This window comes from Amia ocellicauda, chromosome 7 (assembly GCF_036373705.1).
Source record: "Amia ocellicauda isolate fAmiCal2 chromosome 7, fAmiCal2.hap1, whole genome shotgun sequence".
NCBI lineage: Eukaryota > Metazoa > Chordata > Actinopteri > Amiiformes > Amiidae > Amia > Amia ocellicauda.
Window position 1 is genome coordinate 4,306,807 of NC_089856.1, and position 26,829 is coordinate 4,333,635.

The following is a 26,829-nucleotide window of genomic DNA, read 5'->3' on the forward strand; positions in this document are numbered from 1 at the left end:
GATACGGTTCACAATCTTTATTCTGAACAGTGATATGACATTTCAGTGCAAAAAGGACAGCATTTTCAGTATAACCCATTGTATTACATCAGTAGGGTACCTGCCCTGTTGTAAGGCCAGACCACAGCCTGAACCACAACCCTACCCAACATCAAAATTTCAAGGTAGACCCATACAAAGCACTTAATTCAATTAATTAGGTACGAGAACATTCCTAACCTTAACGAAAGCCTAGGTTTACTGGGGACTTGAACCCTCACCCTAACCAAAATGTAACCCTAATTTAATCACTTAACTTTTTATCATTTTAATACAAAACTATGCTGAAGAATGACCTCTAAACAGCCTAAATATAAATGTTAGACCATCTCTTCTATCCCTAATATTTAAGATCATCTTACCAAAAAAAGTGACATTTTCCACAAACATCCCAGCTATTACAGAAATGTTAATGAATTAGCCTAACACCTAAATCATACTCAGAATTGTAATCCTGAACTTCAACACTGCGATGCAGTATGGTAAAGATTGAGCTCTCAGTCTCAGTACACACCATGTTAAATCCCTAAGTTCCCCGCCAATAATTTAAACCTACCACCGTCAAATGCTTGAATTCTATGTGTGCCACCAAAATTTGGAAATGACACCCAAGAAAAATCAAATATGAAAAGTAATTCCTACCAGATACAGTCATCCCCGCGATGTATGACATTCTGCACTTACGTCGGCAACATTGCACTGAGCAGGCACATTGGAGGGGGCCACAGTCAGGGCTTCTGGTATCAAAATCATGTCTGCTTTCAAATAACTGGTTTTACGGTTAATTGTTTACTCCTGAATTTTCATGATGGTTGTGAATAGGGAAGCTTCTGCTTCAACATTTGTCTCGACTTACATCGCAGGTCTTGGAATCAATTCCAATGTTACTTTCGGGGCATGACTGAAAGCTGAAGAAGGTCAGTTTAGTTTTGATGTATTTATTTTGGGGCGGCAGGCAGGAGGGGTTGCTGTGCCGCCGACACATTTTAAAGTATGTGTGACTTTCGCTTGAAAAAGGCTGTGTTAGCAGACCAAATATTTAAAACTGTTTGCAAGATCAATGCAGGTTTTGAACATGGAAGTTTCTTGGGCGGTATGTGAATCAAGCCATTCGGTGTCAATTAAAAAGTCTGGATTAATTTCCTTTTAACAAAATTGTTGAAACAAATGCGGTGTGATTCAGAGCTCCTTCATTCTGGCTCCACAAAGATCTTGTTCACCTTGTGCATGTGGATCAATCTGATCAGCGAAAGAGAGAAGCAAGGTCAAATGTTTTCCAATGTGCTGTGTTCCCCAAATGCCTCCATTATGGAGCCAGAAAGAAAGAGAAACCCATCCAGGTAGAGAACAGTTACATCAGTGACTGTGTCTTTATTTACAATACATTCGTTAGCTTTACAAAGTAGAACTTCAGGTCTCTCCCAGACAATTGGGATAAGAAAACAGATAATAAATACATTTGATAAAGTACTTATACACAGGTCTTTGTTCACATATACAGAAACACTGGTTAAGATACATGCCAGCAATAAGCACAGTCACATTGACTTACAAACCAGTCTATAAACTGTTATAGAATCTCAGAAAGGTACTTTATGGGGAAGTCAAAGGCTGCCTGAGGTTGCTTTGCAAGTGATGCCGTTGTGGAAGAATGCCTTGTAGGGGCATGAGAAGATCAAGGAGGGGCTGGGATTAATATCGTGAGAAGGGGTTAGAGATATGGAAACATTGAGTAGAAATATGCAACATTCCAATGCCAATCCATGCCCAAACCTCAATTCAGCAGATTTCAGATTCCCCTTTTGTCTTGAATAGTGAATCCACCGTACCGGTTTGGAATTGACAGAGTGCTGCCTGCGTTTGTCATTTTCATTGGCTGTCAGTACTTGGCTCTAAAGCTGTAATTAATAGTTGCTCATCTGTACTTTTTCGCAATTAAATCAGGGCGAACATGACAAATGATGTATTTATGGATTGTGGATTTCTGTCAAAATGACTTTTTAATTATTATTATTTTTTAATTCAGCCAGGTGATGAGCTGAAGGCCCTTGAGTCAGATTAGTGAAGTTAGTTAAAAAATTAAATAAAAACTAACAATATTGTCCCTTTCTTTTGACAACTATCTTTTTACTTCAATAATTACACAGACTGACTTCTTAATTACTCCTGATCACCTGATTACAGGTCACACTGTCATTTTAATTTAAAGTAATTAAGGAAGGAGTGATTTGTCATGAGATCTCCTGTTACGGATTTAAGGATGCCAATTACAGCTTTCAAGGCACAGACTGAATGGGGAAAGCAGGCAGCGCTACTCATGCAGGTTCTAGCCTTGTATTCTAAAATGAATCCATGCGACTAAGGCCCGGCTTTGTGGTGAAGAGTTACATGTGGCTGTATGACGTTTCACTTCAGTTTCCCCCATGGGATTTCCTCTGGGGTTTCAGGGTTTTCCACAGAGCGCTACCACCCACTGAAGTCAGTACAATAGTTAACGGAAAAGTTACTGCATTTAACCCTGAAAGTTGTTCAAAACATATTGTTTTATGGGTATGGCTACTGTTCTTATTAAGGATGGTGCACAATATGCCAATGGAGACGAGCCTGCAGCATGCCTGTACAACCCCCCCTTTACAATGTTAATGTACTGCACCATGTATGTATATATCTAACCCTTTACGCCTTATACACCCTGGTAAGATCATAGGATCTTTGCACTTTGAATATGGTTTCGAATGGGTTCAACACGCCTGCACTGTGCTTTACTCCACTGGACCCTGGGAATACCACGAATACACCATGATCAGTGCAGACCATGTCTCATTCATGGTAGAGAGTAGGAAAGCATAGTAAAGGCAGGTTGTAACCAGAGTAAACCACTGTACAACTATGGTATACAACTATATAAATGCTACAGTACATTTAGCAGGGTAAACTGGCATTCAGGAACTGCCTATATATCTACTGGCAATCTTTGTTAAAAAGTGCAAAGTTTTATTTTTCCTCTGCAAGTTACGCTGGGCAAAACGCGGCCCTGGAGGACAGCAAGGGTGCGATGGGTGCTTTGTGTGCCTGGGCTGCACTTCACTTCATCTGTTCCCCCATAGTCCAAACTGAGAAGCCTTTCTTCCATTTATTTATGCATGATTTGTTTTTGTTTAAACCAAGCCCACGAATGCGCTAGGAATGTTACTGAAGGAGGCCAGAATTTCCTGCCAAAACAGGAGTGAGCTGGGGGGATTCAGAATGTTTTTCTACACAAAAAATTGAATTGGAGAGTTATAGTAGCCAAAGGAAAGTAAGGGGAGGTTGGTACACCCCCCTAGACCCATTTATTTCAAGCTTTGTCAACACCCTCTTTGGGAGGAGGATCCTGAGGGTTGTGGGGATTTAATTTCATTTAATTTCTGTGTTCTTTAATCATGCTCCCTGCGCCCTGGAGCTAGGATTCCTATCAATGATTTTTCTGCCACTTACTGACTGACCACCTGGGCATGGCACAAAGTGCCAATTGAGTCTAATCAAATGCTACAGGGTGGTAAACATAAGTGCCTCTTAACACCTGAGGTTTGTCCAGATGGGGCTCACATTGAACTTCCCATCGGTGATCTGTTTTTATTAGGATACAGGGTGTTCCCTCCCTATCACACCTCTTATCAATAGGGTTTAAGTTTAAGACTCCTTGACTTCCCACATGACTGGCTGTTCAGTTTCACACCCATTGCAGGGCTGCAGTTTGGAAACCCATGACCGGCCTGCCCTAATCTGCAAAATCAGGGCCGTGGGGCACATGCTACAGCAAAGCGATATCCTACTTAGCCGGCTTCACTGCAGTGGAATCCAATTGGTTCGACTGGTCCTCCGAGTGTCGTCCGGCCTACTTCCAACATCCTGCTTCGACAGGCGTGGGAGAACTCGTCTTTCTCCTGCCACAACCGATTTACCTATCGTGCATTGCACGGTCCTAACCAAAGTCGCACAAAGTCGAACCTAATTCCTCACAGACTTGTATTCTCTTTGTGATCATCTCCCCTCTGCAACATTTCGGTGGAAGATTGGGTCTGAGGGAGGGGGGGAGTCATGACTGTTAGTGTGCAGAGCATGTACAGTAAACTGCACAGACTGAACCTTCTCTTCTCTGCCTCCCAGCTAGCTTCAAATAGCCACTAGCCACCCCACCACCTACCACGCTCAGGGATATGCATTCTCCCTGGGCACCCACACCCTGGGTTCCTGTCTCCTACATTAGCTCCTGCTGCAACTATGCTGACCAACTGAGGCAAGCTTGCTTTGATGGGATGGTGGTAGGAGGGAAGGAGGGAGGGTTGGAGCCAGGCCTCTCTGTAGACCTGAGGAGGCTTCCAGTTCCACTTGGCAAAGAAGGGTACCTCTTCTCCTTCAAGGTGAAGGGCCAACCACGACCTGGACTGTGGCTGGTGTTTCTTCAGAGCCTGTTCATAGCGGTCTTCTCTGAACTTTGGAAGGAGCTGATCTCCCACCTGCGAAAAGTACTGCCCTTGAAGTCGCCCTGCCTCTTGGCGATCTTGTAGATCTTCTTCAGCACCGCCCTGCGGAGAAGGATATACACCCAGGGGTCCAGGATTTGGTTCCAGGAGGCCAACCTGACGCCTAGAAACATCAGCCACCTGTAGTGCTCCAGGTCCTCGTTCGCCTGGCTGTAGGACCTGGTGACTGTCATCATGCCAAAGATCTGAGGGGATGAAAAACAAACAAAAAAATAAAAATAAAATAAATGTATTTTACAGAATTGCTACAAAGCACTTTACACGTTGAAAATTAACAAAAGCTGTGTTATTCATCCAAAAAGTAAACTAAACTAATCAGGACAGAAGAGAGAATAATCAGAACTCTTATTGGCTGACAGACTATTATAGGAGGAAATATATCTTAAAGCCTGGGCATAATGGTTGTCTCCCCTCCAGGCACTATAACTAAAGCAAAGTAGATCAGAAAGTCTTTGTTGTGCCCCAGACCATTGGAGGGGGGTGCCTTTTCAACCTACCAGGGGGGCAGGGGGGCAGGGTGCCTGATCAGCCCTCTGAGGGGGTGGGGGGAGCAACATCAATTGATGCTTTAGAGCCAAAGCTCTTCAAATCCAGTTCTTGCAGACCACAGTGCCTCTGGTTCTGACTGCATCCTGAGTGCAGTTATTCAGATATTTGAATAAATGTTTGGCCTAACTAAACCGCTTCCCTAAGTTTAATGTGATGATTTTAAAGAGCTTGAAAAGCTGCTGGATTGGAAGGGCAGCATGTCCCAGCATGGGAACCAAAAGCAGATAGGGAAGATCCAAAATGGTTGTGAGGTGAACAAAAAATAAAAAATAAACTCACGTTTCACACTAGCATTGTAACACCGGTTACAACTGATAGCTGTATTTCATTTTTATTAACATGGAACCACTGTAATTTTTTTCTTTTTTAATTGCTAACCTAGGTCACCCTGCAGCCCTTGTGCCATCACAGGATAGATGAAGACAACATACACGACTCCTCCAAATTGGGCACTCTTGCAATATCGGCAGAGCAAAAACAGCTGAGGTGTTGGGATGGTTGGGATCACCTTTCCTTTCTGTTCTTACTGTGGGAGGCGCACTATGACAAACTGTTTTGAAAGGGTGCTCAAACAGAAACTGAATTTATCTGAACTTACAACACTGTAGGCTTTCAGATGCTCAGCCATTCATAAGGGTCTGTGTTATTGTATACCCTTGGAACACTCCAAGTTGGCCTTGAACCCATATAACTCCAGTTGGCACTCGACTAACCGTGTTCCTCTCCTTGGGGGAATACCCTTCCAGATCTAAACCTGTGTCTCCCAAGAATTACCATGATGTCGATTGCGATTCATTCCCCTTTACTGTCATTCTTTTGGGCAACTGTATGCGAGGTGACAGGATTGCCAATTGTCCTTCAGTCTCACTGCACTGATCGGTCAGGAAAGTGGACCATAAACACTGACACTACACTTGGCTCCTTTCCTACTAGGGATTGGAACATGGAAACTTGGATGTGTATACATTTAAAGTAAACACTAAGATGAGAAAGGTAAATCCACACCTGCCTAATAGAGGGTTTTTGTGCTCTAGTGTTTACTGTACTTTACTGTGTTTGTTAGTCCTCGTGACAATGGTGTTAGTCTGTAATTTCAAATCGGATCAAATAACATTTTGACAGCTTGGCCTGATGAGTGAGCAGCTGCTTAATGGGCCTGGTGCACAAACCGCCTATCAGCCATTGTGTCTGGGGTTTATGTTTATACTGCCCTTTTATTTTCCCTCATTCTGCATCTGAAACTAAAGAGTACTATTGTCCAGCTTACGACAGAAACAGCCGGTGAAAACAGGGGCCTTGTCAATCCAAAACGAAAATGGCAAAAATATCCTTATGATCGTGGGCAACAGTTCCACACAGCTCCATTTGAGTTTAGATTAAGAAAGAAAGAAAGAAATAAAAGAAGGCTAAAAGGTCCCTGGAAAGATGCTGTTGGAACTGGAATTAAGTTTTTAAGAGGAGACTGGCATCGAAGTTTCAAGTGATTTATTTGTGGATTCAACTAAAACTAATTACTCATGTGTTTGCATAAACAATTTCTGTGAAAACATTTTGGGACAATATTCTTGTACTTTAAACCCCTACTGTAACGGCTTCTCTACCAGTGGTAAATATCCCTGCTCTAACCCCACTGCATGTAGCACTGGTACAACTATTACTACACTGCTTGGATTGGAACTACCCCTTCACAGAACCTTGCACTGCAACCTTGTTTTATTTTTAGTTTATTGTTACATATTACATTTATTGTAATGTGTATATTTTGTGTGTTTCTGCTAATAAATTATTATAATAACAATACAAATTAATTATTGAAACACTGTGATAAGTATATTCTGCAGAACCAGAGATATGAGATTGGGAAACTGCTTTGCTCAGGGCCTGATGTTGCTTAACCTTCTGTGGTCTGTGCTGACAAATTACTTTAATAGATAACACACAAGACAGAGGCCCAGTTTTGCAGCCTTGCATTTCGAAATCTTGGTCCCTTAGGGGGGTGGGGGACTGTTGTATTTACTGTCCTTCAAAACCAGGTTCAAGACCCATACAACTGAAGTCACTGCCTATTGCACAGAGGAGTGGATCATCAGGGCAGAGTGTGGGACTGATTTGCGTACGCTGAACTTGTTTTGTTTGTTTCGATTTTTTTACCCCTAGCGGTTTATTATTTTTCCCTCTTTCATATCTGTCACGATACTCTTGAGTTTCTCGCCTTGGCAACACAAAAGGTCAGCTGTGCTCATATGAGAGAGCAGAAAAAAAAGGTGTTTTGAGTCACTAAAATATTTCACCAGGAGCTGTTCACTGTTTCCACGTTTCCTGTCAGAGTTCATGACTGATGTTTGGAATTGTGGAAAAGATTACTAATAATGCCACAACGATTCCCTTAGAAAGCATAGAACAGGCATATCAGTATTACACTGGAGAAGACTGGTCTCGAAACGTCTGTCACTGTCCAGTTGATTACTGAAATGGGCGTTTACTTAGTCACTAATGGACACCAAATGAGCAAGATAGGTAGAATGGCCTCCTCTTGTTTGTAAACTTTCTTATGGTCTTAAGCCAGATTAGGGTCAAATTACTCAAATGCACCGTGGCAGCTTTTATCGCCTTTGCTATGTGAGCAAGGACACTGGTAGCCAGGGAGCAAGCCCAAAGGGAAACAAACAGATGTGCTAGTACAGAGTGTACGAATGTCATAAGAACGCTTTGCTATTTCTTGAGAATCGATCAGTCATTTCGTAGGAAACGAACAAATAAAAAAAAATGCATGGTCATGCCTGGCTTAGAACAGATTGGAACGTGTACGGAATATGAATATCACATAAACCTGAACCACTCCATCTTATCTGGGGTGATTTCCTAATATAAGGAGATAAGAGCACACAGTGCTGAGAAAAGCTGGGCGTTCAATTCTGTTTGATTTTAATGACTGTCTTGGCAAAGTTACAATTTCTCTACCAAACTAATACATTTTTCTTTTTTGGAATGCAGTTCAATTCATGACCAATCAGATGCTAAGCTGCCTACATGCTTACTTTACCCCAATAACACACACATGAGCACAATGGGTCGAATGGCCTCCTCTCGTTTGTAAACTTTGTATGTTCTTATGTTCTCTTGACGAGCATGTGAACTGCTTTTGTAGGGACTGGGATTCCTGCAAACTGACTGCATCTAAATGATAGGAGGCTGTTCGTGATTTGTATAATGCCCTTTGGTGGAATCGTGCTTCACCATTACTTTACAGGCACTGCGCCACCCTTCTTGGTTTTCCTGTAAAAACATGTTTTGCAATCAGCTATGCGATGTCTCACTATAGCCCTCGGGTACAGGGTAAATCGGCACAGCGCACCAACTCCATCAGTGTATTACTGTATGGAAAAGAGGACCTCTGCCTCCTACCCCCTCCCCCTTAGCAAAAGTGATAATTTTCCTTGCTGTATCACCTTTTCAGTGACTGTCAGAGCCTCTGTGATGCACCAGACTGAGATTCTAACTCCTGCAGTGTTCAAGTATGCTCCGTTTTGGGCTTAGTTATTTGTCGCCACTGCATTCTTCCCATTTCAAAGGCTGCAGGGTGAGGTATAATTTGGTGCCAGAGAGAATGTATTCTACTTAGGAAAATCTTGACTGCTGCTGCAAGGGATCTGGTGGCTATAGCATTGCCTGTGGGCTTCAGAGCATTGTGCAACACTTCCTGGTCCCACCCCCACTCTCTATGGTGAGCCAGAACGTCCAACTAGCATAACATTAGAAGTTGTTTAGGTGACGAAAAAAGACAATTTCTACAACCATTAGCGATGGGGAGACCTCACAGCTTGCCTTCCAATTCCAACCCAGCTTCAACCCTCCCTCCACCACCTCCCCTCACTCACCAGCAGGGGGCTCCAGCAGATACAAGAGGTGACCATGATGCCCACCAGCTGCACCACCATCTCAATGTCATGGGACTTGGCTCGTCGGTTGCAGGTCCTCTTGCGGAGGCGGGCGAGAACCAGGGTGAGCCCGCTGATGGTGTTGCAGACCAGCGAGATGCCCAGCGATGCCAAGCCCAAGCCGGAGAAAAGCAGCACAAAGACCACATCGGAGGCGGTGGTGTTGTTGTCGACCTTGATGAAGCACCATGTTTTGGGGAACTGCATGGAGTAGGCGCCTAACTGGAAGCAGGGCAGGAGGGCCACGCACAGGGCCAGCAGCCAGATGGCTGAGAGGGAGAGCTTGGTCCGTGTGGAGGTGACCAAGGAGGAGTGTAGTAGGGGCCTAGTGACACCCAGGCAGCGTTCTGCAGCCATGGCACAGCCCAGGAAGAGTGGGCATAGTCCAAAGAAAACCATACATCCCCCAAGGAACTGGCATAGGGTGTTCGAGGAGTCATAGGAGCCGGGGGCTGCCAGGTACAACCTCAGGACCAGAGCCCCCGGGATGACGTGGCCAGCAAAATCGGTCACCACTAGAGAGCTGGCGAAGAGCAGGAAGGTGGCTTTGGAGCGTCTCCGCAATCGGGCGTAGGCCTTGACTAGGATGACCAGGGCGATGATGTTGGACAAGATTCCCAGGGTCATGGACAGCCCGGCGGCGGAGGGGTCTTTGGGTGGCGGCTGGGAGGCCAGCGATCTCTCGTCCACAGCCGTGAAGTTGTACAGCCCCCCGGCCCGGCTCTCATTGAGAGCCACGACACCAGCGGCCAGGGAGGCATTGCTATGATTCACAGCCAGCATCACAGGGCTGCACGGGTCAGGGGTCCCATTGGTGGGCCTGTGGGGAGGCAGGAGAGAGAGGAGAGACGGTAAGCTGGATTCTGTGGAGGCACGGGATCAGGTCAGACCTTTTGAGTGATTTTTTTAAAAATTGGCAGCTACTATTTGTCTGTCTTAAATCAATCTTATGTTTTGCATCAAACCAAAGCAAATTTCTCTCATCCTGCCTCTCAGGTTTACTGTTCAGACAGTTTTTAATCGGTTTGGTTTAACTCCCTTATCTGCACAACAGCTGTCATAGATTTTTTTTATTTATTTGTGTTTCTCCGTTTTCCTTACTGATCAATTGTCTATACAAGGGAACTGCTTTCAGGCTGTCCAGGAGTTTATTTCAAATTATACTGATTCACTGATAAAAATGTTTCCCAGTATTACATTTAAATGTAAGCCGCTCTCTAGAACCAAGGATGCAGACTGACGAAGTACCCGTTTGTTCAAGCACAGGGTTAAAACGACCTTTTCTTCTTTTATTCACTTAATAGGCTTGTCAAACATCCGATCTATTCAAAAATAATAATAATAAATTATGCTAAACATTGAACTATCTGTTTTACAACCCACAACTGCTACAGCACGCTATTGAAGATCAGACCACATGTATAATTTGTATTTAGGCGACCTAAAGGTTTAATCTACGTGCAATACTACATTCACTATTTTTAGTCTTCAGTTGTACCAAAGACTTCAGCCAAACCGTAAAACATTTTCTGCATCATTCACATTTTTATTTACTTGGATAACTTGTATCGTGTTGTATCCTATATTTCCCGTGAAACATCCCTGCAGCGACTTGCAATTTACAGAGTCGCATGTGTGCAGTACTGTAAATCGATGTAGTGTAGGATGCTCCCAATTACCGCACACAAGGAAAAACTATACACTATATAGTTAAACTTCATTTTTGTAAAGCCCATTTCAATGCAGTCTGATTTTATTTGTATTTATTTATTTTTAACTCTGAGTCACTTTAATACCAAGAACAATACACCGTAACTTCTATACTAGTTAGATGTATTGTGCTTGGTAATAAACTGACTCCCCAGCTAACGCACAACGTTAAATTACGTTGCTACAACGTTGTGGCAACATTGTGTTTTAGCAGGCGATTTTTAAAATGTATCCTTTTAAAATATGCCACAATTCCTTTTACACATTTTCAGACAGTATCGTTTTTCTTGTTTCTTGTGTACGCCGGTGCGGTAAATGGGAACATTAGAGAGATAATAAATGCTGAGGTCGGGTGCAATATGTGAACATTGCTTATCCGTGAAACACTACAACGCCAAGAAAAATACAGATTAAACAAAAATGAAAATAATTCCGGAGCCAACGTTCAGTTTTCTTTTCAAATATTTCAGTTATTAAAGAACACCACAATTCCACCAAAACAGCAAACAAGGCACAGGACACATCAATTAGTATGTTACCAACGGCAACTTTCCAAGGACAAAAATGATTGCCCAAGGGGACATTTTATAAAACCAATTCTGCAATTCTTGATTTTCACAAATGATTTGCAGACGTTTCTTCGTAGCCTTTCAGGGGCAACTGCGTCGGTTCTGCGCCTGGCAGCGGGGCAGGTTGGGACAGCTGTGCTAACAGGCGCAAGCACGAACCCCTTGCGCACAGCTCAGCGTCTGCGCTGCGACATGCCCCACAGAGGGATGTTAGGAGGTGTCAGCACATCTAAAAGCGATACGTCTAAATCTGGTCAATACCAAGTCATCTCTGACTGTTAGAGGAAGCGTTACTTCGGGGAAAAACAAACAAGCAGACGATAAACACATGGCAACTGCGTTTCAAGACACACTGCGCATCCAAAGCATCTGGAAATACTGAAGAAGTACAGCTTGCATGTACCTAGAGTGCGTAGTCCTGAGAAAAGGTAATGCTCTACTACCAAACGGTATCCAGGCGTTGACTAGATAACAATAATAACAATAATAATAATAATAATAATACTTCCGATATGTATGCCTTGAAAACCGCATGAGCGTGTGGACAACACGTTTAGTGTGTCAATTGTAACATGGGAACTGCCGAAATATTAGATGAACCACAGGAAATGTATCGAAAGATTAAGACAAACACACAAACTAAAAAAAAAACAAGTGTCATTCTTAATCACACTGTAATGTGATAAAAAAACGCATTTCTTCAAAAGAGCCTATATTTGGTCTTAACTGATAAATGGAGTCAACGTATAAAGGGAAAATACGAATATATATATATATATATATATATATATATATATATATATATATATATATATATATATATATATATAATATGAATACATTTCTAATACTACAACCAGACCAAATTGTGGCTGTTATTACCATTATTATTAAGTGCCAAAGAAGAATACAAAATATTATGAACACACATATAGGCCATGTTTAATGAAAACGTTATATTACGTTATAACAAACAAAAAAACACTTCTGCATTCAATCTAAAACTCGGCTCTCCTTGTTGCAGACGGGGTTATACAAAAAAAACTTGCCTTTTTGTGCAATGTAGGAAAATAGTCATTGTTCATGAGCCACATGGCCGCATTATTAGAGCGTCTTCAGCTTTGCTCGACACATAGATGTGTATTGACTCAGACAAGATATTATAATGCAAAATGTAACCTAAGCTATCGATATTATTAAACATGGCATTTCTAATCAACCTGTATGAACTGTGCATGGGCAAATATTTTCCTTCTACGTTTAGAATAACTGGAGCCTGTATCTGTATCTGTATAGCCTCTACATTTCAGAAGATACATATTCATTTTAACGCAATCCTATCAGATTTTGAAATACGAAACATTACCAAACGTCATTGTCTTTTACTTCAAACATGCTTTGCATCACTTTAACACAATACAACTAATTTATTTTCCTTAACGACAACAACACCAATACTAGGAGATGTTTTTAAGTACTAAAATTAAGATATATTTTACCGTCTGGTTTTTGCGAGGTCTTAAGCTGGACTCAAACTTCTTCGCCAAGAACTGGAAATATTAAATACTGATATTCTTCAAATTCATAATCATCTGCTAAAATAACACGCATTGCATACCAGTAGCGAGAAGAGACGACGACAGACACAGCTCTGAATTCAACACAAAAAAGAAGGACACTGGATAAAACCAGACTAAGTCTCCAAAATGTACCGTTTGCGAGAATTAATCATCTGTGGCACATGAGCTTAGCCTTTTTTGAAATCAGCATTTTTGTTTCTTTGCATCTCTTGACACGTTGGCATATACAAGATCCTTACGTTTTTGTGTATAAAAACTGCTATCCACTCTTTACAGGCCGGAGAAAAACTGTAGCAAGTCCAATTAAATATAAAAAAAAAAACACACAAAAAAAACCTTCTTTCGCGTTAAAGCTCCCCTTCGATGCGTGTCCAGATTAACCAACTGCAGAACAAAAAATCAATTTTAAATCCGTTTAGATGTGGCTCAGAAACGATATATTTCTTCATTCTTTACAACCAAAACAACTTCATGTGTTTAGTCACTGTATTCGTATCCATATGAAAGACCTCTCTTTTACATCCCCATAACGGTGTAACTGACAGAACAAGCTTTCAGTGGAGATTTATACCTTTCCATTTGAACCCGTAGGCGGCGACGCGACTTCAAAAATAGCTCAAGTCTGAACAATCTTGTAATTCTGCTTGTGGGAGCCTTGCGCAGAGGGGCGTCCCCATTCAACAGGTTGACTCAAAAGATGATATATATGTGTGTGAGAGAGAGGGGGGGAGGGGGAGAAGCACTTCAGGGAAAGTAGAAATGAGAGACGGGTCGATCGTATGTTTTTACCTCTTGCAGCACAACCAGCAAGACATTAAGTACCTGTGCAGATACACTTCTTCACACAGAGAATAGTCACAATCTGCAACAAACTGCCCAGCGATGTGGTTGAAGCCGTCAATTTAGGAAGATTCAAAAATAGACTGGATGTGATCCTTGAATCAGTAAGTTATTCATGGACACTAAACGAGTGCGATGGGTCAAATGGCCTCCTCTTGTTTGTAAACTTTCTTATGTCCTCATGTATATACTTTTATTTATGTAAAGTACCGATGCTATGTTCTGCCTGTCATAATACATATTCCTGTTGAAACGTATAGGGTAATAATAAAAAGTCTTAATCTCCAAATTCCTGTTTTTATAAACCTAGTCTCGAGTTAGAAATCGCACAGTACAGCATAAACTGTATTCAAAATGTAGTCTTTTATTTTCCAAACTTGTATGGCCCACAGTTCCAATATGACATGCTTGATAGTGTTTGTAAATACTGTTTATTAGGTTAAGTATTTTACATTTACTTTAATAAAAACAATTCAATTTTTTTAATACTTATGATTAAAATCATTTAAAATATCAGTCCTTAAAATCACTTAAAATTTTTTAAAATCTGTGATTTAACAAGGAACAAAACAATTAACTTAAAAAAACGTGCTCAAATCAACAAAACAAACGTGATAAAAGCAAAAACTGCACACCAACAAAAGGGTCAAATACATTGAAAATAACTGAAAATGCATTGAACAAAATAAAGAAACAATTAAAAAGTAAAAATAAAAAACAAACAAAAAAAGTCCAATGCATTTTAAATTAAACCCAAAACGGTCAATGTATTTGACAACAAAATATAACAAAACTATACCAAAAACCCTTGATAGTGTTTGTATTGTGATTTCCAGTGCCAAATGTTTATTTAAATAAATACATAGGTGGGGAACATATTTAGGCACTGCACCAGTTTCAGAGTGTTGTGTTTCATCTATGGGTGCGATTCTAATCTACTTCCACACACTCCCTCCAAGACATTTACTTTTGCTGAAACAGATAGCAGGTTAACACAACAACCTACAGACAGTTAGAAACTAAGCCGGATACACAGGATCTTGGCAAATAGAGGTAATTAGGTACAAATTAAGCAAAGGGAGGGTGGATTACAGTAGTCCTTGGAAGATATCAAATTTGTTTTTCTGCTCCACCCCGAGTAGTTGGGAAAAGGTAGATCGACTCCAGCACAAACACTGTCCAGTGCCCAGTATGGGAGCCTTCAAGTGTGACTGCAGCCACTGTGCATGACGTTTGAATGGAAAATTGAACGTACAGTGTGGTAGTGACAACGTCCTCCAATCCTAGAAGGCTGGAGCCGGATCCTGAAGCACAGGCTGGCAAATGTTTCCAGGGACACATTTGGCTGGACTCTTGTGTGAGGATAACCTCAAATTAGAAGGTAAAAATGAGGCATCAAAACAAACCTACAGACACGAGTTAAACTGTCCAAATTCCATTTATAATTGAAAGTACTGGGAGACTAATGCTTTCTAGCCGTTTCTCCAGACCCATATATCTCTATGGTCATGCCATTGGAAGGAGTTCACCAGATGATGATGATGAATAAAATGTTTATTTGGTAATACAATACCATACAGAAACAGGTGGCAGAGGTACAGTGGATCCCCAAACTGAGCTCTGAGCAAAATAGCTGCGGTCATTTATCTGTTGAGACTTTGACATTGAACAAAGGAAAAGTCCATATATTGGATCAAATTAGTAGAATCAATTCATACTCATTAAATGCTGATTTAATATGCAAGAGATTATATTGGCTATTGATTAATCAACAGTATAGTTGTGTTTGGTCATGCCCAGTTTGTTAAACTTCCACCTCATCTCATCCGTGACCTTGTGGGCAACTCTTAGAGCCAACAGGATGGTCTGTGGTCAATATATCAACTTCCACTTTTTCTGTGAAAATGTCAATGCAAAGAACATTAAATATTTGGAGATCTATGTGATAGAATGTCTCTGTGTGCCACAGACTTCTCAAGGCTCAGAAAGAAGGGCTGTACAGTCAATTTGAGGCATTTCGATTAGTTCAATAAGATTTTATCAATACTCGCAGTTCTCAGCACACATAGAACAACAGGCATCTGAATCATGGGAAAACATCTCACTGGACAAGGCTTTGATGTGGCTTAAGTTGATAAGCGCTAATGCTACAGGCCACTGCCAGAAGACTAAGCTTCTATGAGACATCTAATGCAATTTCTGTATTGAACTGGCTGTGCTGTTTCTATTGATTAGCTTCCTCTGAGTGTATACCACTGTCAACATTATTGTTGCATTACAATGGAATGGTTCTTTCTACTTTAGTCCAGCATCAATGTGACTAGCAGAACAGATGTCTTACTACTGTTGTCTCAGAGTAAACAGAGTGTTGTGACCCATTCCATCTGAGCTCTCCAAGTGCTTAGTGAAATTGCTTTGTTAATTAGGAACAGGTTCATAGAGGGGGTTGGAAGGTGCCCAGTTCCATCTATTTCTGTCTGACTCTTCTAGGTTGACGCTGAATATTGGACAAGTGGATGCAGGTGTTGGGGGGTGCTCCATTGCGTGCCCAAGTGACACCAATTTCCATGAGAAATGCTACTCATTGTAAGGTGGCAGGGCTGTACTTGAAGCCTGTATGACTGCAGCCCTTCAGGAGCAGAAGCTGAACCCAGCATTTGAATGCCCCTTGCCCTCTGTGACCTTTCATCACCTGCCCTCTGCGACCTGCATTCGTGAATCTAGAGCCCACAGCCTTAAGCACTCTTAAGCACGGCCGTTAAATTGTACAAATTGCACATTTCCATGTCACAGTTTCTGGATCTTTAGGACAGTGCAAGCCAGAACATTGCTCTTGATGAGCGATATTAAAGCTGGTCACCCTGGTGTCCTGCTTGGAAGAGCCAGCGTGTTTTTATGGGCCAAAAGGAGCCTTGGACTCATCTGCTCTCCTGTATGGACTCTTCTGAGCAGAATGCCTGGGTGTTCAGGTTTAATGTTGTTCATCAGTAGCAATGTTCTGACATGGACTGTCCTTCAGATCCAGGAACTGTGACATGGAAATATGCAGTGGATAAGTTTTGGGCTTTAATCTAAATGCAGGCATCACCAGGGAATTAGAATGCAGAAAAGTGCCCAGCCAATGTAAAAGTGCATGTTATTCATACCAGCTTTTGTGAAATGCATCCACAAAGCATTGCATCACTAAAACACCAACGGCATCCGCATTGATTTCACAGTGAGGTTTATCTTACGGTCTGCAAGATCAATGAAAATCCTTGGGTCTCTGCGCCACCCACTTATCTAAATCTGTCTGCCTGCCTGCCAAAAACCAAACCAAATAAACAAGCAAACAGAAAAAATACTCAGCAATTTAATATCAGCTGCTCCCTCCCTGACTGAAGTTTTGAGGCTATTGAGAGATTTGTAAGGAGCACTGTTGAGCTGGGTTCACACAGCAGCTGGGTATGTTTATATGAAGCATTTCCTGCTCTCCTATCTGCGTTTTGTCCTCAATGGGGCTCTTGACCAGTGACCAGTCAGTCCACAAACAGGGTTGACATGCTCAGTTAGCTGTCTTTAGACAGCTGTTTGAGGAGAGAAACTTTTGAAATTAATGCTTTTTTCTGTCAACAAATACATGGGTCATACACACACGTGCACATACAAAAGAGATTTAAAACCTTTTCCCCTTTTGTCCACCCCATATGGAGCGGACTCTTGACAACAGGGCTTCTTGAGCTGGAGAGACTCTAAAATGAATGCATTCAAAGCCCAGCATATTTTATCATATTTTTTCATCCTGCAAGCAGTGAATGTTAAAATAAATAAATAAACACTCACAACTTGAATTTGCCAGCACCTGAGAAGCCACAGGGAGGAGCTGGTGTGCAATTACCTAAAAACTCCCCAGCAGACCCCTGACTGAAGCTGAGAAACGCACATTTGTGATAGGATAGTGCTGGATCCAGACTATATGATGCATCCTGCATTGTGGGTGAGGACTTTCACTGCATGTTCCCTTTTGGGAGCTGTTCATACGTTTCCCCATACTTATGAAACAGATCCTCACTCGGTGCATGCCTGCAGCATTTTAATGATTGGCACGGGATGGGGGGGTCCTTGTCTCAGGCTGTGGGGGAAGGTCAAGTGCTAGGGGACTCTGGTTTGCATATACACCTCCATTCAGAACAGGTGCGTGTGTTGAACTAATTTGGAGCCCTGGAATTAATTTGTGGCGGGTGGTCTGTGGCCCAGCATACAATACGATGAGAGTTGCTTTACCTCTATCAACTCAAACAGAGCCCTGTGCATGAAGGGCAACCCGCCCTCAAAGGTTCTTGACTCTGCAAAGGTCTGGCTTTAGAGGACTGGATGGTTTTGATTAAAGGAAAAGGCATCCAAGTGTTCACAAAGCAGGGCCTTGTTCAGATCTAAACCGCATGTTTTTCCAGTGCCGAGTTGGGGCACAGGTGCTTGCAGTATTACTCAGGCAGAGGATCAAAGCTGTGTAGAGATGCCTCAAAATGTCTCCTAAAAAAAGAGAATGCACAAATTCTGTCCAACCAAATGATCAAAGTGGATGGGACGAGATCTAGTGTTCCCTCTCTCCCTCTTGTGTGGCAGTGCTTAATGGAGATGCTCTTTAATGCTGGCTCAGAAGTCCATGTACAACAGGAATCAGTTATGTGTTGCACTTGGTGTTTCACCTACTTCTTAACAGTGGCTCGCCTTAAGTATCCACCTGGTGCACACAAAAAACACAACAGCTGCGGCCTGGCTCAGGGAACTATCTGGGCTTGGGTTTCGCTGACAGCATGTCTGATTTGAAACTAGCCCGGCACAGTGTGCACGTGCGAGCCAGAATTTTTGTGGGAATTGGAAGTGGATAAAAAAAAAAAAAAAAAAATTAAGCATTTTCAAAGAGCGATCTCAGTGGAACCTCTTTGGCTTGACTTTACCTTGGCATCCATCCCATCAACATGATCTTCTGCCACACAGCTGGGGACACTGTGAGATATTAAAAGAGTGAGTTGGAGAAAGGGTGGGGGTGGGGGTGGTGGTGTTTGGTAACTTTTGAGGCCTAGGATTATGGTCAACTATTGGCACAAATTCTAGTACATTCTGACCTCTGCTTTGGCATTGATAGGTATCGATACTGGATTGAAAATAGATGACAGGGGTCAGGCTAGAGTTGCAGAACAGGCCCAGTTATTCAAAATGATTGTGTCCATTTATGAATCGCATCAGGGGTAAACTATGTGGCCTGGGAGGGAATGTTCCAGTCCGGTTTTGGAGAGCAAACCTCCTCCACCCTTCCCACAGCTTTATGAAGGACTGCCATTTGGCACAGGGAGCACAGGGCACTCCAAGGCTAGGCCGAGTCATTGACACTCTCCTATGTAAGATACACTTGGGTACTGCATATTTCTCTACCTCGGAGGAATCTTTTTCCATGCTAGTCTGCATCTCCAACAGCCTGTAGCTTAACCATTCTAGGCTCATCTATGGCATACACCCATGTGAACACATAAGGTTCACTGAGTTATTGTGTTCATCTTAGGACCTATGCCCAGCCAGGTGCTTGTCATCTGCAATTCATTGTAAAACAACTGGTCTGAGGGATCCATGGCAAAATATGATCTGATCACGTTCAGAGCTCATGGTATTGAATGCAAATATGACTGGTTGGGATAAGACCTAGTCTCCAGCTGAACGAAAGGAAGATTGCTGCCAACCGAGACCACCCTCATGGGTCCGCGAGGAGCAAAGAAGAACAGGATATTATCTGTGTCCCTTTCTACGAAGCTTAATATACATTTTTTACTAATGCAATGCAATGATATTAGTTTCACATTAAAGCGGTCCCAAATAAATGATTATTGCACACTTTTGACCTGCAGCGTTTGCCCTCAGAACAGAATCCTAGAGAGATGACAGTTTCAGAAACAGTAACGTGGACTGTCTGGAAATCATAGGTGCGCAAAATTCCTCTGACACCTGGGAAAGGCAATGATGAAGGGAAAGCCAGCAGCTCTGCACGCCATGCTAACGTCAGAGGTCCCACTGCTTCAGTCCATTGCTTTACTTTTTTCCCGTCACACCGTGTTTAAGGATTGCTCCATTGCAGAGTGTATGGGACAGATAGTCCTAACAGATAGCAAAATTAGTCTAGTAAAGGAGACACTCTCACACTCAGAAGATTTCACACTGGAGTTAAAAATAAATATTTAATTCCGCCTGTGGTGCAAATTTCGACTGCTTGCGTTGGACTGACAGTCATGGACTGAAGTCCCGTTTAAAAAATCTGAATGTCAGGAAAAGGAAAAAACTAAAATATGAAAAAAATTTCCTCCCGTCACACTAAGCACAGCCAAATGAATTACCTTTAAGCCAACTTTTTATTGTGTATTTCTTAAATTAAGCATGTTTTAAGTAACTATGAGCTCAGATTGTTGCGGGTTTCCATGAAATCAGCCCCATTGGGAACCCAGCTCTTTTGTCGGTGTATGTTGGGCTTTTAAAAACGAGCAAGATGTTCCATTTTTGTTCCAAGTGTTGGATCAATGACAACCAAACTCCTAGGAAATTTCTTTGTGGAATCCCCAACAAAATGTTCTGGCTTCTCCTCACTTGGCAGCACCCTTTTCCACATTTTAAATTAGTCCTATACACTGGTATCCCCCAAAAAGATGAATCAGTATCTGTTTAATCACCATTTAAATATGTAATGTCTCCCTCTCTTGCACACACTACATCAGTATGACTTTTGGGAAAATGGAAGAATGCTGCAAAAATGTGCCTTAAAAAAAAAAAAAAATCCTCTGGCAGGTTGTTGTTTGTTACTGCTGCAGCCTTTCCTCAAGCAAGGCTGAAAATCTGCCACATGTGGTTTTCATTCAAAATTATAAAATACACCTATGGCTATAAAGGTGGGACCGCTTTCAGTTACGTCACAGTGAGGAGCTCAATACAGGCTGTTAAATGCCACCGTCTGGCAGGTTAGAACATGAACCCAGGTTGGTTTGAAACGGTTCGGCTACAAGCAGTCTCATGCACGAGCGCCTTTAAAAGTGTGAATGGGGAATATAATTGCAACCTGCAAACAAAGAAACTGAAATGTACAGGTATTTTGTGAACTCCTGTACTGTAATATATGGTGTGCGTGAAATAAATGGCTTTACTTTTTATTGCCTTTCACAACTTCATTACAAAAAAAAGTTTCCTGATAACTTTGTATATTGCATTGTACCGTGACATTTGAACACTCTAACCTGTTAGAAGAAATAACGTATTCTTGTAAATAAAATTAAAAACACACCATAAGAACAATGCCATTATGGAAAATATATATTGATTTGTATATTCTTCAAAATAGTTTTACAAATACATGTAAAAGCTGGAGCAATGTTGCTAAAAGCTTTGAATGAGGCCCTGACAGTTATTTTAACCTATCCAGGACAACAACCTCAATAAATTTAATTACTGGGGCTTCATTACTCAAAAGGATCACATGTTCAAAGTATTCAATGCTCGCTAATTTACAGAGCAGACCTGTGGAGTTGTGGGTCTCCAGTAACAACACTGACCTATTCATATCATATACCCCCCTCCCCCTGTTCTCTTTGCAGTTCTAGTGTTATTCCAGGTGCTTTTCTAACAAAAATAGTTTTTGAAGCTTGGGGAGCAAAGCTGTATATAGCCGTGGAGTTGACTAGATGACTGGACTGTTACACTCCTGGGATGAGGAATGTGAACCACAGTCTGATGACCCCAACCCAAAACCCCTGGCAGGCCTGTATATTCTTAGAATCCCCAACTGCTGGACCGCACACACAAAGAACGCAAGTGCTTCTCATTCTACGCCCCCCACGGCTGACCCAGAGGTTGAGGTCTGGGGGTGGTCGTCGGGGATGGAAATTTGCCAATCAAGACTTTGGGAAGAGTGATTTCTATTGGCCAGACTGTTATTGCAACTCCGTGATGTTTTGAGAGAGCTGGGGACACAAAAAAGTCTAAGCCAGAAGTTATTCCCTTTGCTTATTTGTTAAGATTGTGACTAAGGAGGATCCCAGATCTAGTAATATTTCTACATTTCTTTCAAATCAGCAACACTTCACAAAATGCTAAGCTTTAAGGTTCCACACAACATAGACCTTCGCTTCAAACAGAAGATGCAAGAGCATCAAGTTGATTTCATTTCCTTTGTTAATTTCTTGTTGCACATAAGGGCTGAAGGCTGCCTCTTAAAAACAGTGTGATCTTTCATCAAACAATAGACGCTTTTACACTGCCATTTCTGAACCGGATCAAATGCACTAGAGCATTTGGTCAGGATCAGTGTTGCTTCGCAGCTGAAGCATTTTAAATTAAAATAAATTAAAAAGAGGGGAACATAAAATGCCTGGAAACTAACCTAAACATCTACTGCAATACCAAGAGATGTATAGTGATGTATAGTGCTAGATATTTACACCCACTCCATAATTTTCTCTTTAAAGACTGTCGGGAGTGGTTCCTAGAAGATTACACAGCTGAATTAGATGGTGGAGAGAGGACTCCGATGAACAAAAACAAACCGTCTCCAGAGACGGACCAGTCTATATTAGAAACCAATGACGGAAAATATAATTTTCATGCAAGAAAAGATCTACTCACAAAGGTGCCATGATGGTAATTGCAACCATTTAATTTCTGAAGTAATGAACTTGTGGTTACTTGAAAGTGCTAATTAATATCAGCTTATTCATCACCTGCCAATATAAGGAAGCTGTGAAGGATAGAAGTCCAAAACAATATATTTTTTTCTAGGAAAACTGAGCACCTAAAGGAGTGTGTGTACTGATCAATGAGCACATCTTCTTAAAATAAGATAATTCTCAGGAAGACTAAAACTAAATTTCCTTTCCATTCCACAGCTCTGGAAATGTGTTCTTACCCAGCGCTGGGCTGTGTTTTTGCATTAAGAGTAGTCATAAGTATGAGGAATTACAGAGATTTAGACTAACTGTGTCTTGAAGTTTATTTTGACTGTCAAAAAATATTGTCTGAGAAGTTCTGCAATGGGGAGGAATGTAGTCCATATTCCAGTGTTGAGCTTTCTGAGGGAACGCCTTCTTGGAGAAGGAAAACAGAGCAAAAGTTATTTTATGGAAGCTCCATTTACATTTTGTCCTGATTGTGCATTACAAATCCGCAAAAACAAATATCTATCTCGGTGATGCACTTACATGTGCACTGTACTAGATTTCTCAATGATATTGCAAACCTTTGCAGTTGTAAAACTTGCATAATAAAAACTGGACACCCTGGGATCCTATTGCACAGGTCTCTAGCAGCGTTTAAAGATTTTCAAACTGACCCTTCAGAATGGACTTTTTCTTTAGAAAACCACTGAACGGTGTTCCATCATTTGGGGATGCTGACAATTATGCAATGGTATTTATTATGATAAGGATTGGTTCATATGATGCCTTAGGATAACAGACCTCTATAAAGTCAGTGATTAAAATATTGTTCCATGTAGTACATGGTTTGTTGCTTCTGAACCCATCACAGAGCTGTCCGTAAACCTGAAAACAAGTTCCCATGCACTATTGGCAGTTGTTTGCAAAAGATTTAACATTTTTGTACTCCACCCTGTGCCCACCCTGCCAGATAGGGTGTTATATTAGCCACAAAGCTACAAGTTACAAGTCTGGATTTGTGTGGGATTACTGTGCAATGATAACATCAATATTGCCTATGTTGACTTAAGAATTCACACAAATCTCTCGTTGTGACCTCTAGGAACACACAAAGACACACTTGCCTTCACAGAATGTGCAATCTCTGAGAGAGCTCAGAAATCGAGAGAACTATTTTGAAAGAGAATACAGGAAATGCTAACGGGAAAGTACTGGAGACCTCGAGTAACTTCATACAAACAGTCTTGGGGGAAAGTAGATGAATACAAACACTCCACAGTGTTGTGATGTAAATGCTTGGAGGCCCAGAAGACCGGGTTCAGTGCCGTTTCTTCCGGATTTGCAATTCCATTCCAGTTCATCCCTGAGGATTAAGGTTTAGCTGAATGATGAGTCTCTGTAGTGAAATAAACACACAAGACAATAAAGACTGTTTGGAACCACTATATGTACATACCAAGATCAGAAAAAATTTAATAATAATAATAACCCATTAAGCAGAACTGCCCCACCACCTCCCTTTAAACCAAACAACATTGGAAAGCTTCCTGTGTGACAAAGCTCTCTCAAATACAGAGCTCTAATTATGCATCTTTAGCACTGCAAACTGAGGCAGTGGAAGTGGAAGCAAAGAAAGGTTAAGTGCGTTCTCAATAGCAACAAGAAAAGGCTGGTAATGTTCAGCACATGTCCAGAAGCAGCACTGAACAGTCCAAAAACGTATCAGAGTATTCCGGAAAATAGGTTTAATGCACAAATTAAATAAATAAATATATATATATATATATATATTGGGGAATAAAACTAAACATTCATGCAAGGTACAGTGAGGGAAAAAAGTATTTGATCCCCTGCTTATTTTGTATGTTTGCCCACTGACAAAGAAATGATCAGTCTATAATTTTAATAGTAGGTGTATTTTAACAGTGAGAGACAGAATAACAACAAAAAAATCCAGAAAAAACGCATTTCAAAAAGTTATAAATTGATTTGCATGTTAATAAGTGAAATAAGTATTTGATCCCCTATCAATCAGCAAGATTTCTGGCTCCCAGGTGTCTTTTATACAGGTAACGAGCTGAGATTAGGAGCACTCTCTTAAATGGAGTGCTCCTAATCTCAGCTCGTTACCTGTATAAAAGACACCTGTCCACAGAAGCAATCAATCAATCAGATTCCAAACTCTCCACCATGGCCAAGACCAAAGAGCTGTCCAAGGATGTCAGGGACAAGATTGTAGACCTACACAAGGCTGGAATGGGCTACAAGACCATCGCCAAGCAGCTTGGTGAGAAGGTGACAACAGTTGGTGCGATTATTCGCAAATGGAAGAAACACAAAATAACTGTCAGTCTCCCTCGGTCTGGGGCTCCATGCAAGATCTCACCTCGTGGAGTTTCGATGATCATGAGAACGGTGAGGAATCAGCCCAGAACTACACGGGAGGATCTTGTTAATGATCTCAAGGCAGTTGGGACCATAGTCACCAAGAAAACAATTGGTAACACACTACGCCGTGAAGGACTGAAATCCTGCAGCACCCGCAAGGTCCCCCTGCTCAAGAAAGCACATGTACAGGCCCGTCTGAAGTTTGCCAATGAACATCTGAATGATTCAGGGGAGAACTGGGTGAAAGTGTTGTGGTCAGATGAGACCAAATTCAAGCTCTTTGGCATCAACTCAACTCGCCGTGTTTGGAGGAGGAGGAATGACCCCAAGAACACCATCCCCACCGTCAAACATGGAGGTGGAAACATTATGCTTTGGGGGTGTTTTTCTGCTAAGGGGACAGGACAACTGCACCGCATCAAAGGGACGATGGACGGGGCCATGTACCGTCAAATATTGGGTGAGAACCTCCTTCCCTCAGCCAGGGCATTGAAAATGGGTCGTGGATGGGTATTCCAGCATGACAATGACCCAAGACACACAGCCAAGGCAACAAAGGAGTGGCTCAAGAAGAAGAACATTAAGGTCCTGGAGTGGCCTAGTCAGTCTCCAGACCTTAATCCCATAGAAAATCTGTGGAGGGAGCTGAAGGTTCGAGTTGCCAAACGTCAGCCTCGAAACCTTAATGACTTGGAGAGGATCTGCAAAGAGGAGTGGGACAAAATCCCTCCTGAGATGTGTGCAAACCTGGTGGCCAACTACAAGAAACGTCTGACCTCTGTGATTGCCAACAAGGGTTTTGCCACCAAGTACTAAGTCGAAGGGGTCAAATACTTATTTCCCTCATTAACATGCAAATCAATTTATAACTTTTTTGAAATGCGTTTTTCTGGATTTTTTTGTTGTTGTTCTGTCTCTCACTGTTAAAATACACCTACCATTAAAATTATAGACTGATCATTTCTTTGTCAGTGGGCAAACGTACAAAATCAGCAGGGGATCAAATACTTTTTTCCCTCACTGTAACTCATAAAAAAAATATGTGCTGTCACTGTTATTGAAGCAATTCCGGGATCACTTTAAACTGGTAATTATAATTATTAGCAGCTTATTCTTCATCTCTAAATAGCAGCCCAATATGATATTTTACTTGAAAAGTTTAGCACCTGAGGGGAGGGTGATGAATCAACGTGATTCTCAGTCATTAAATATACTTTTTTTTTTAGGAAGATTCCCTGTATTCCTGATCTTTGTTAACGTGTTTTTAATGTGCGTCCTACCCTCTTTATGAGACAAGATACACATTTCTGACAATGTTCCAGAAAAGAACATCCTGGTAATGCTGGCCAGCGCACATTCAAATGCACGTGCCGAAGACTCGCCAAAAAAAGTCACCAAAACAGTCCGTGAAAGGCATGCTTTTCCACCCCTGAGGCTCCCAATGATAGTTGTTTTGGAAATCCCCGTTATGGCGTGAAGATTTACTTTTGATTTATGGACTTACATCCGCCTCACTACACACAATCTGATGGACTAACTGCCAACATGGGCCCAAAGAGAGGTACCCTCTCTTGAAATGTGACTTGGTGGAGTTCACAGCAGGACTGGCCGGCTTTGAGGACAGAAATGCAAAATGTACCGCTGTGACAGTAAATGCAGGTCCACACGGCTTTAGCCCTGATGACTTCAATTCTCCTAGTTTTTTCTTGGCAGCACAAAAATACAAGGCGGAGCACACATTCGCCCCATAAGACATAATTTAATAAAGATAAGAGACGGAGATGGAAAAGGTAAAGCAGATTTCTAGTTTGTTTGCCCAAATATGTGTCTCTCCATACATTTGTTTTTGCAATACATGCTGGGAAGTGAACAATAATAAAACACATTAATGCTGTATATTCACTTCTACTGGTGCACCAGCCTTCAGGGATTTACTGATAAAAGGGTTGGAGTATCTGATTTCTTCAGAGATGGGAGAAAATCACAGTGGCTGTCTGATACAGTTACGGCTTTCAAATTTTACA

At 41.7% G+C, this 26,829-nt stretch overlaps 1 protein-coding gene across 1 annotated transcript; it reads right to left on the reverse strand.

Annotated features, from left to right (window-relative positions):
* Nucleotides 1-1,376: 1,376 nt before the first annotated feature.
* On the reverse strand, nt 1,377-13,483 carry LOC136752590 (prostaglandin E2 receptor EP1 subtype). The gene is made up of 3 exons (XM_066708054.1): nt 13,151-13,483; nt 8,993-9,872; nt 1,377-4,750 (listed from the first exon to the last, which is right to left on the reverse strand). The coding sequence occupies exons 2-3, from the start codon at nt 9,833-9,835 to the stop codon at nt 4,484-4,486; spliced, it is 1,110 nt and encodes a 369-aa protein (XP_066564151.1). The 5' UTR covers nt 9,836-9,872; nt 13,151-13,483; the 3' UTR covers nt 1,377-4,483.
* Nucleotides 13,484-26,829: the final 13,346 nt, after the last annotated feature.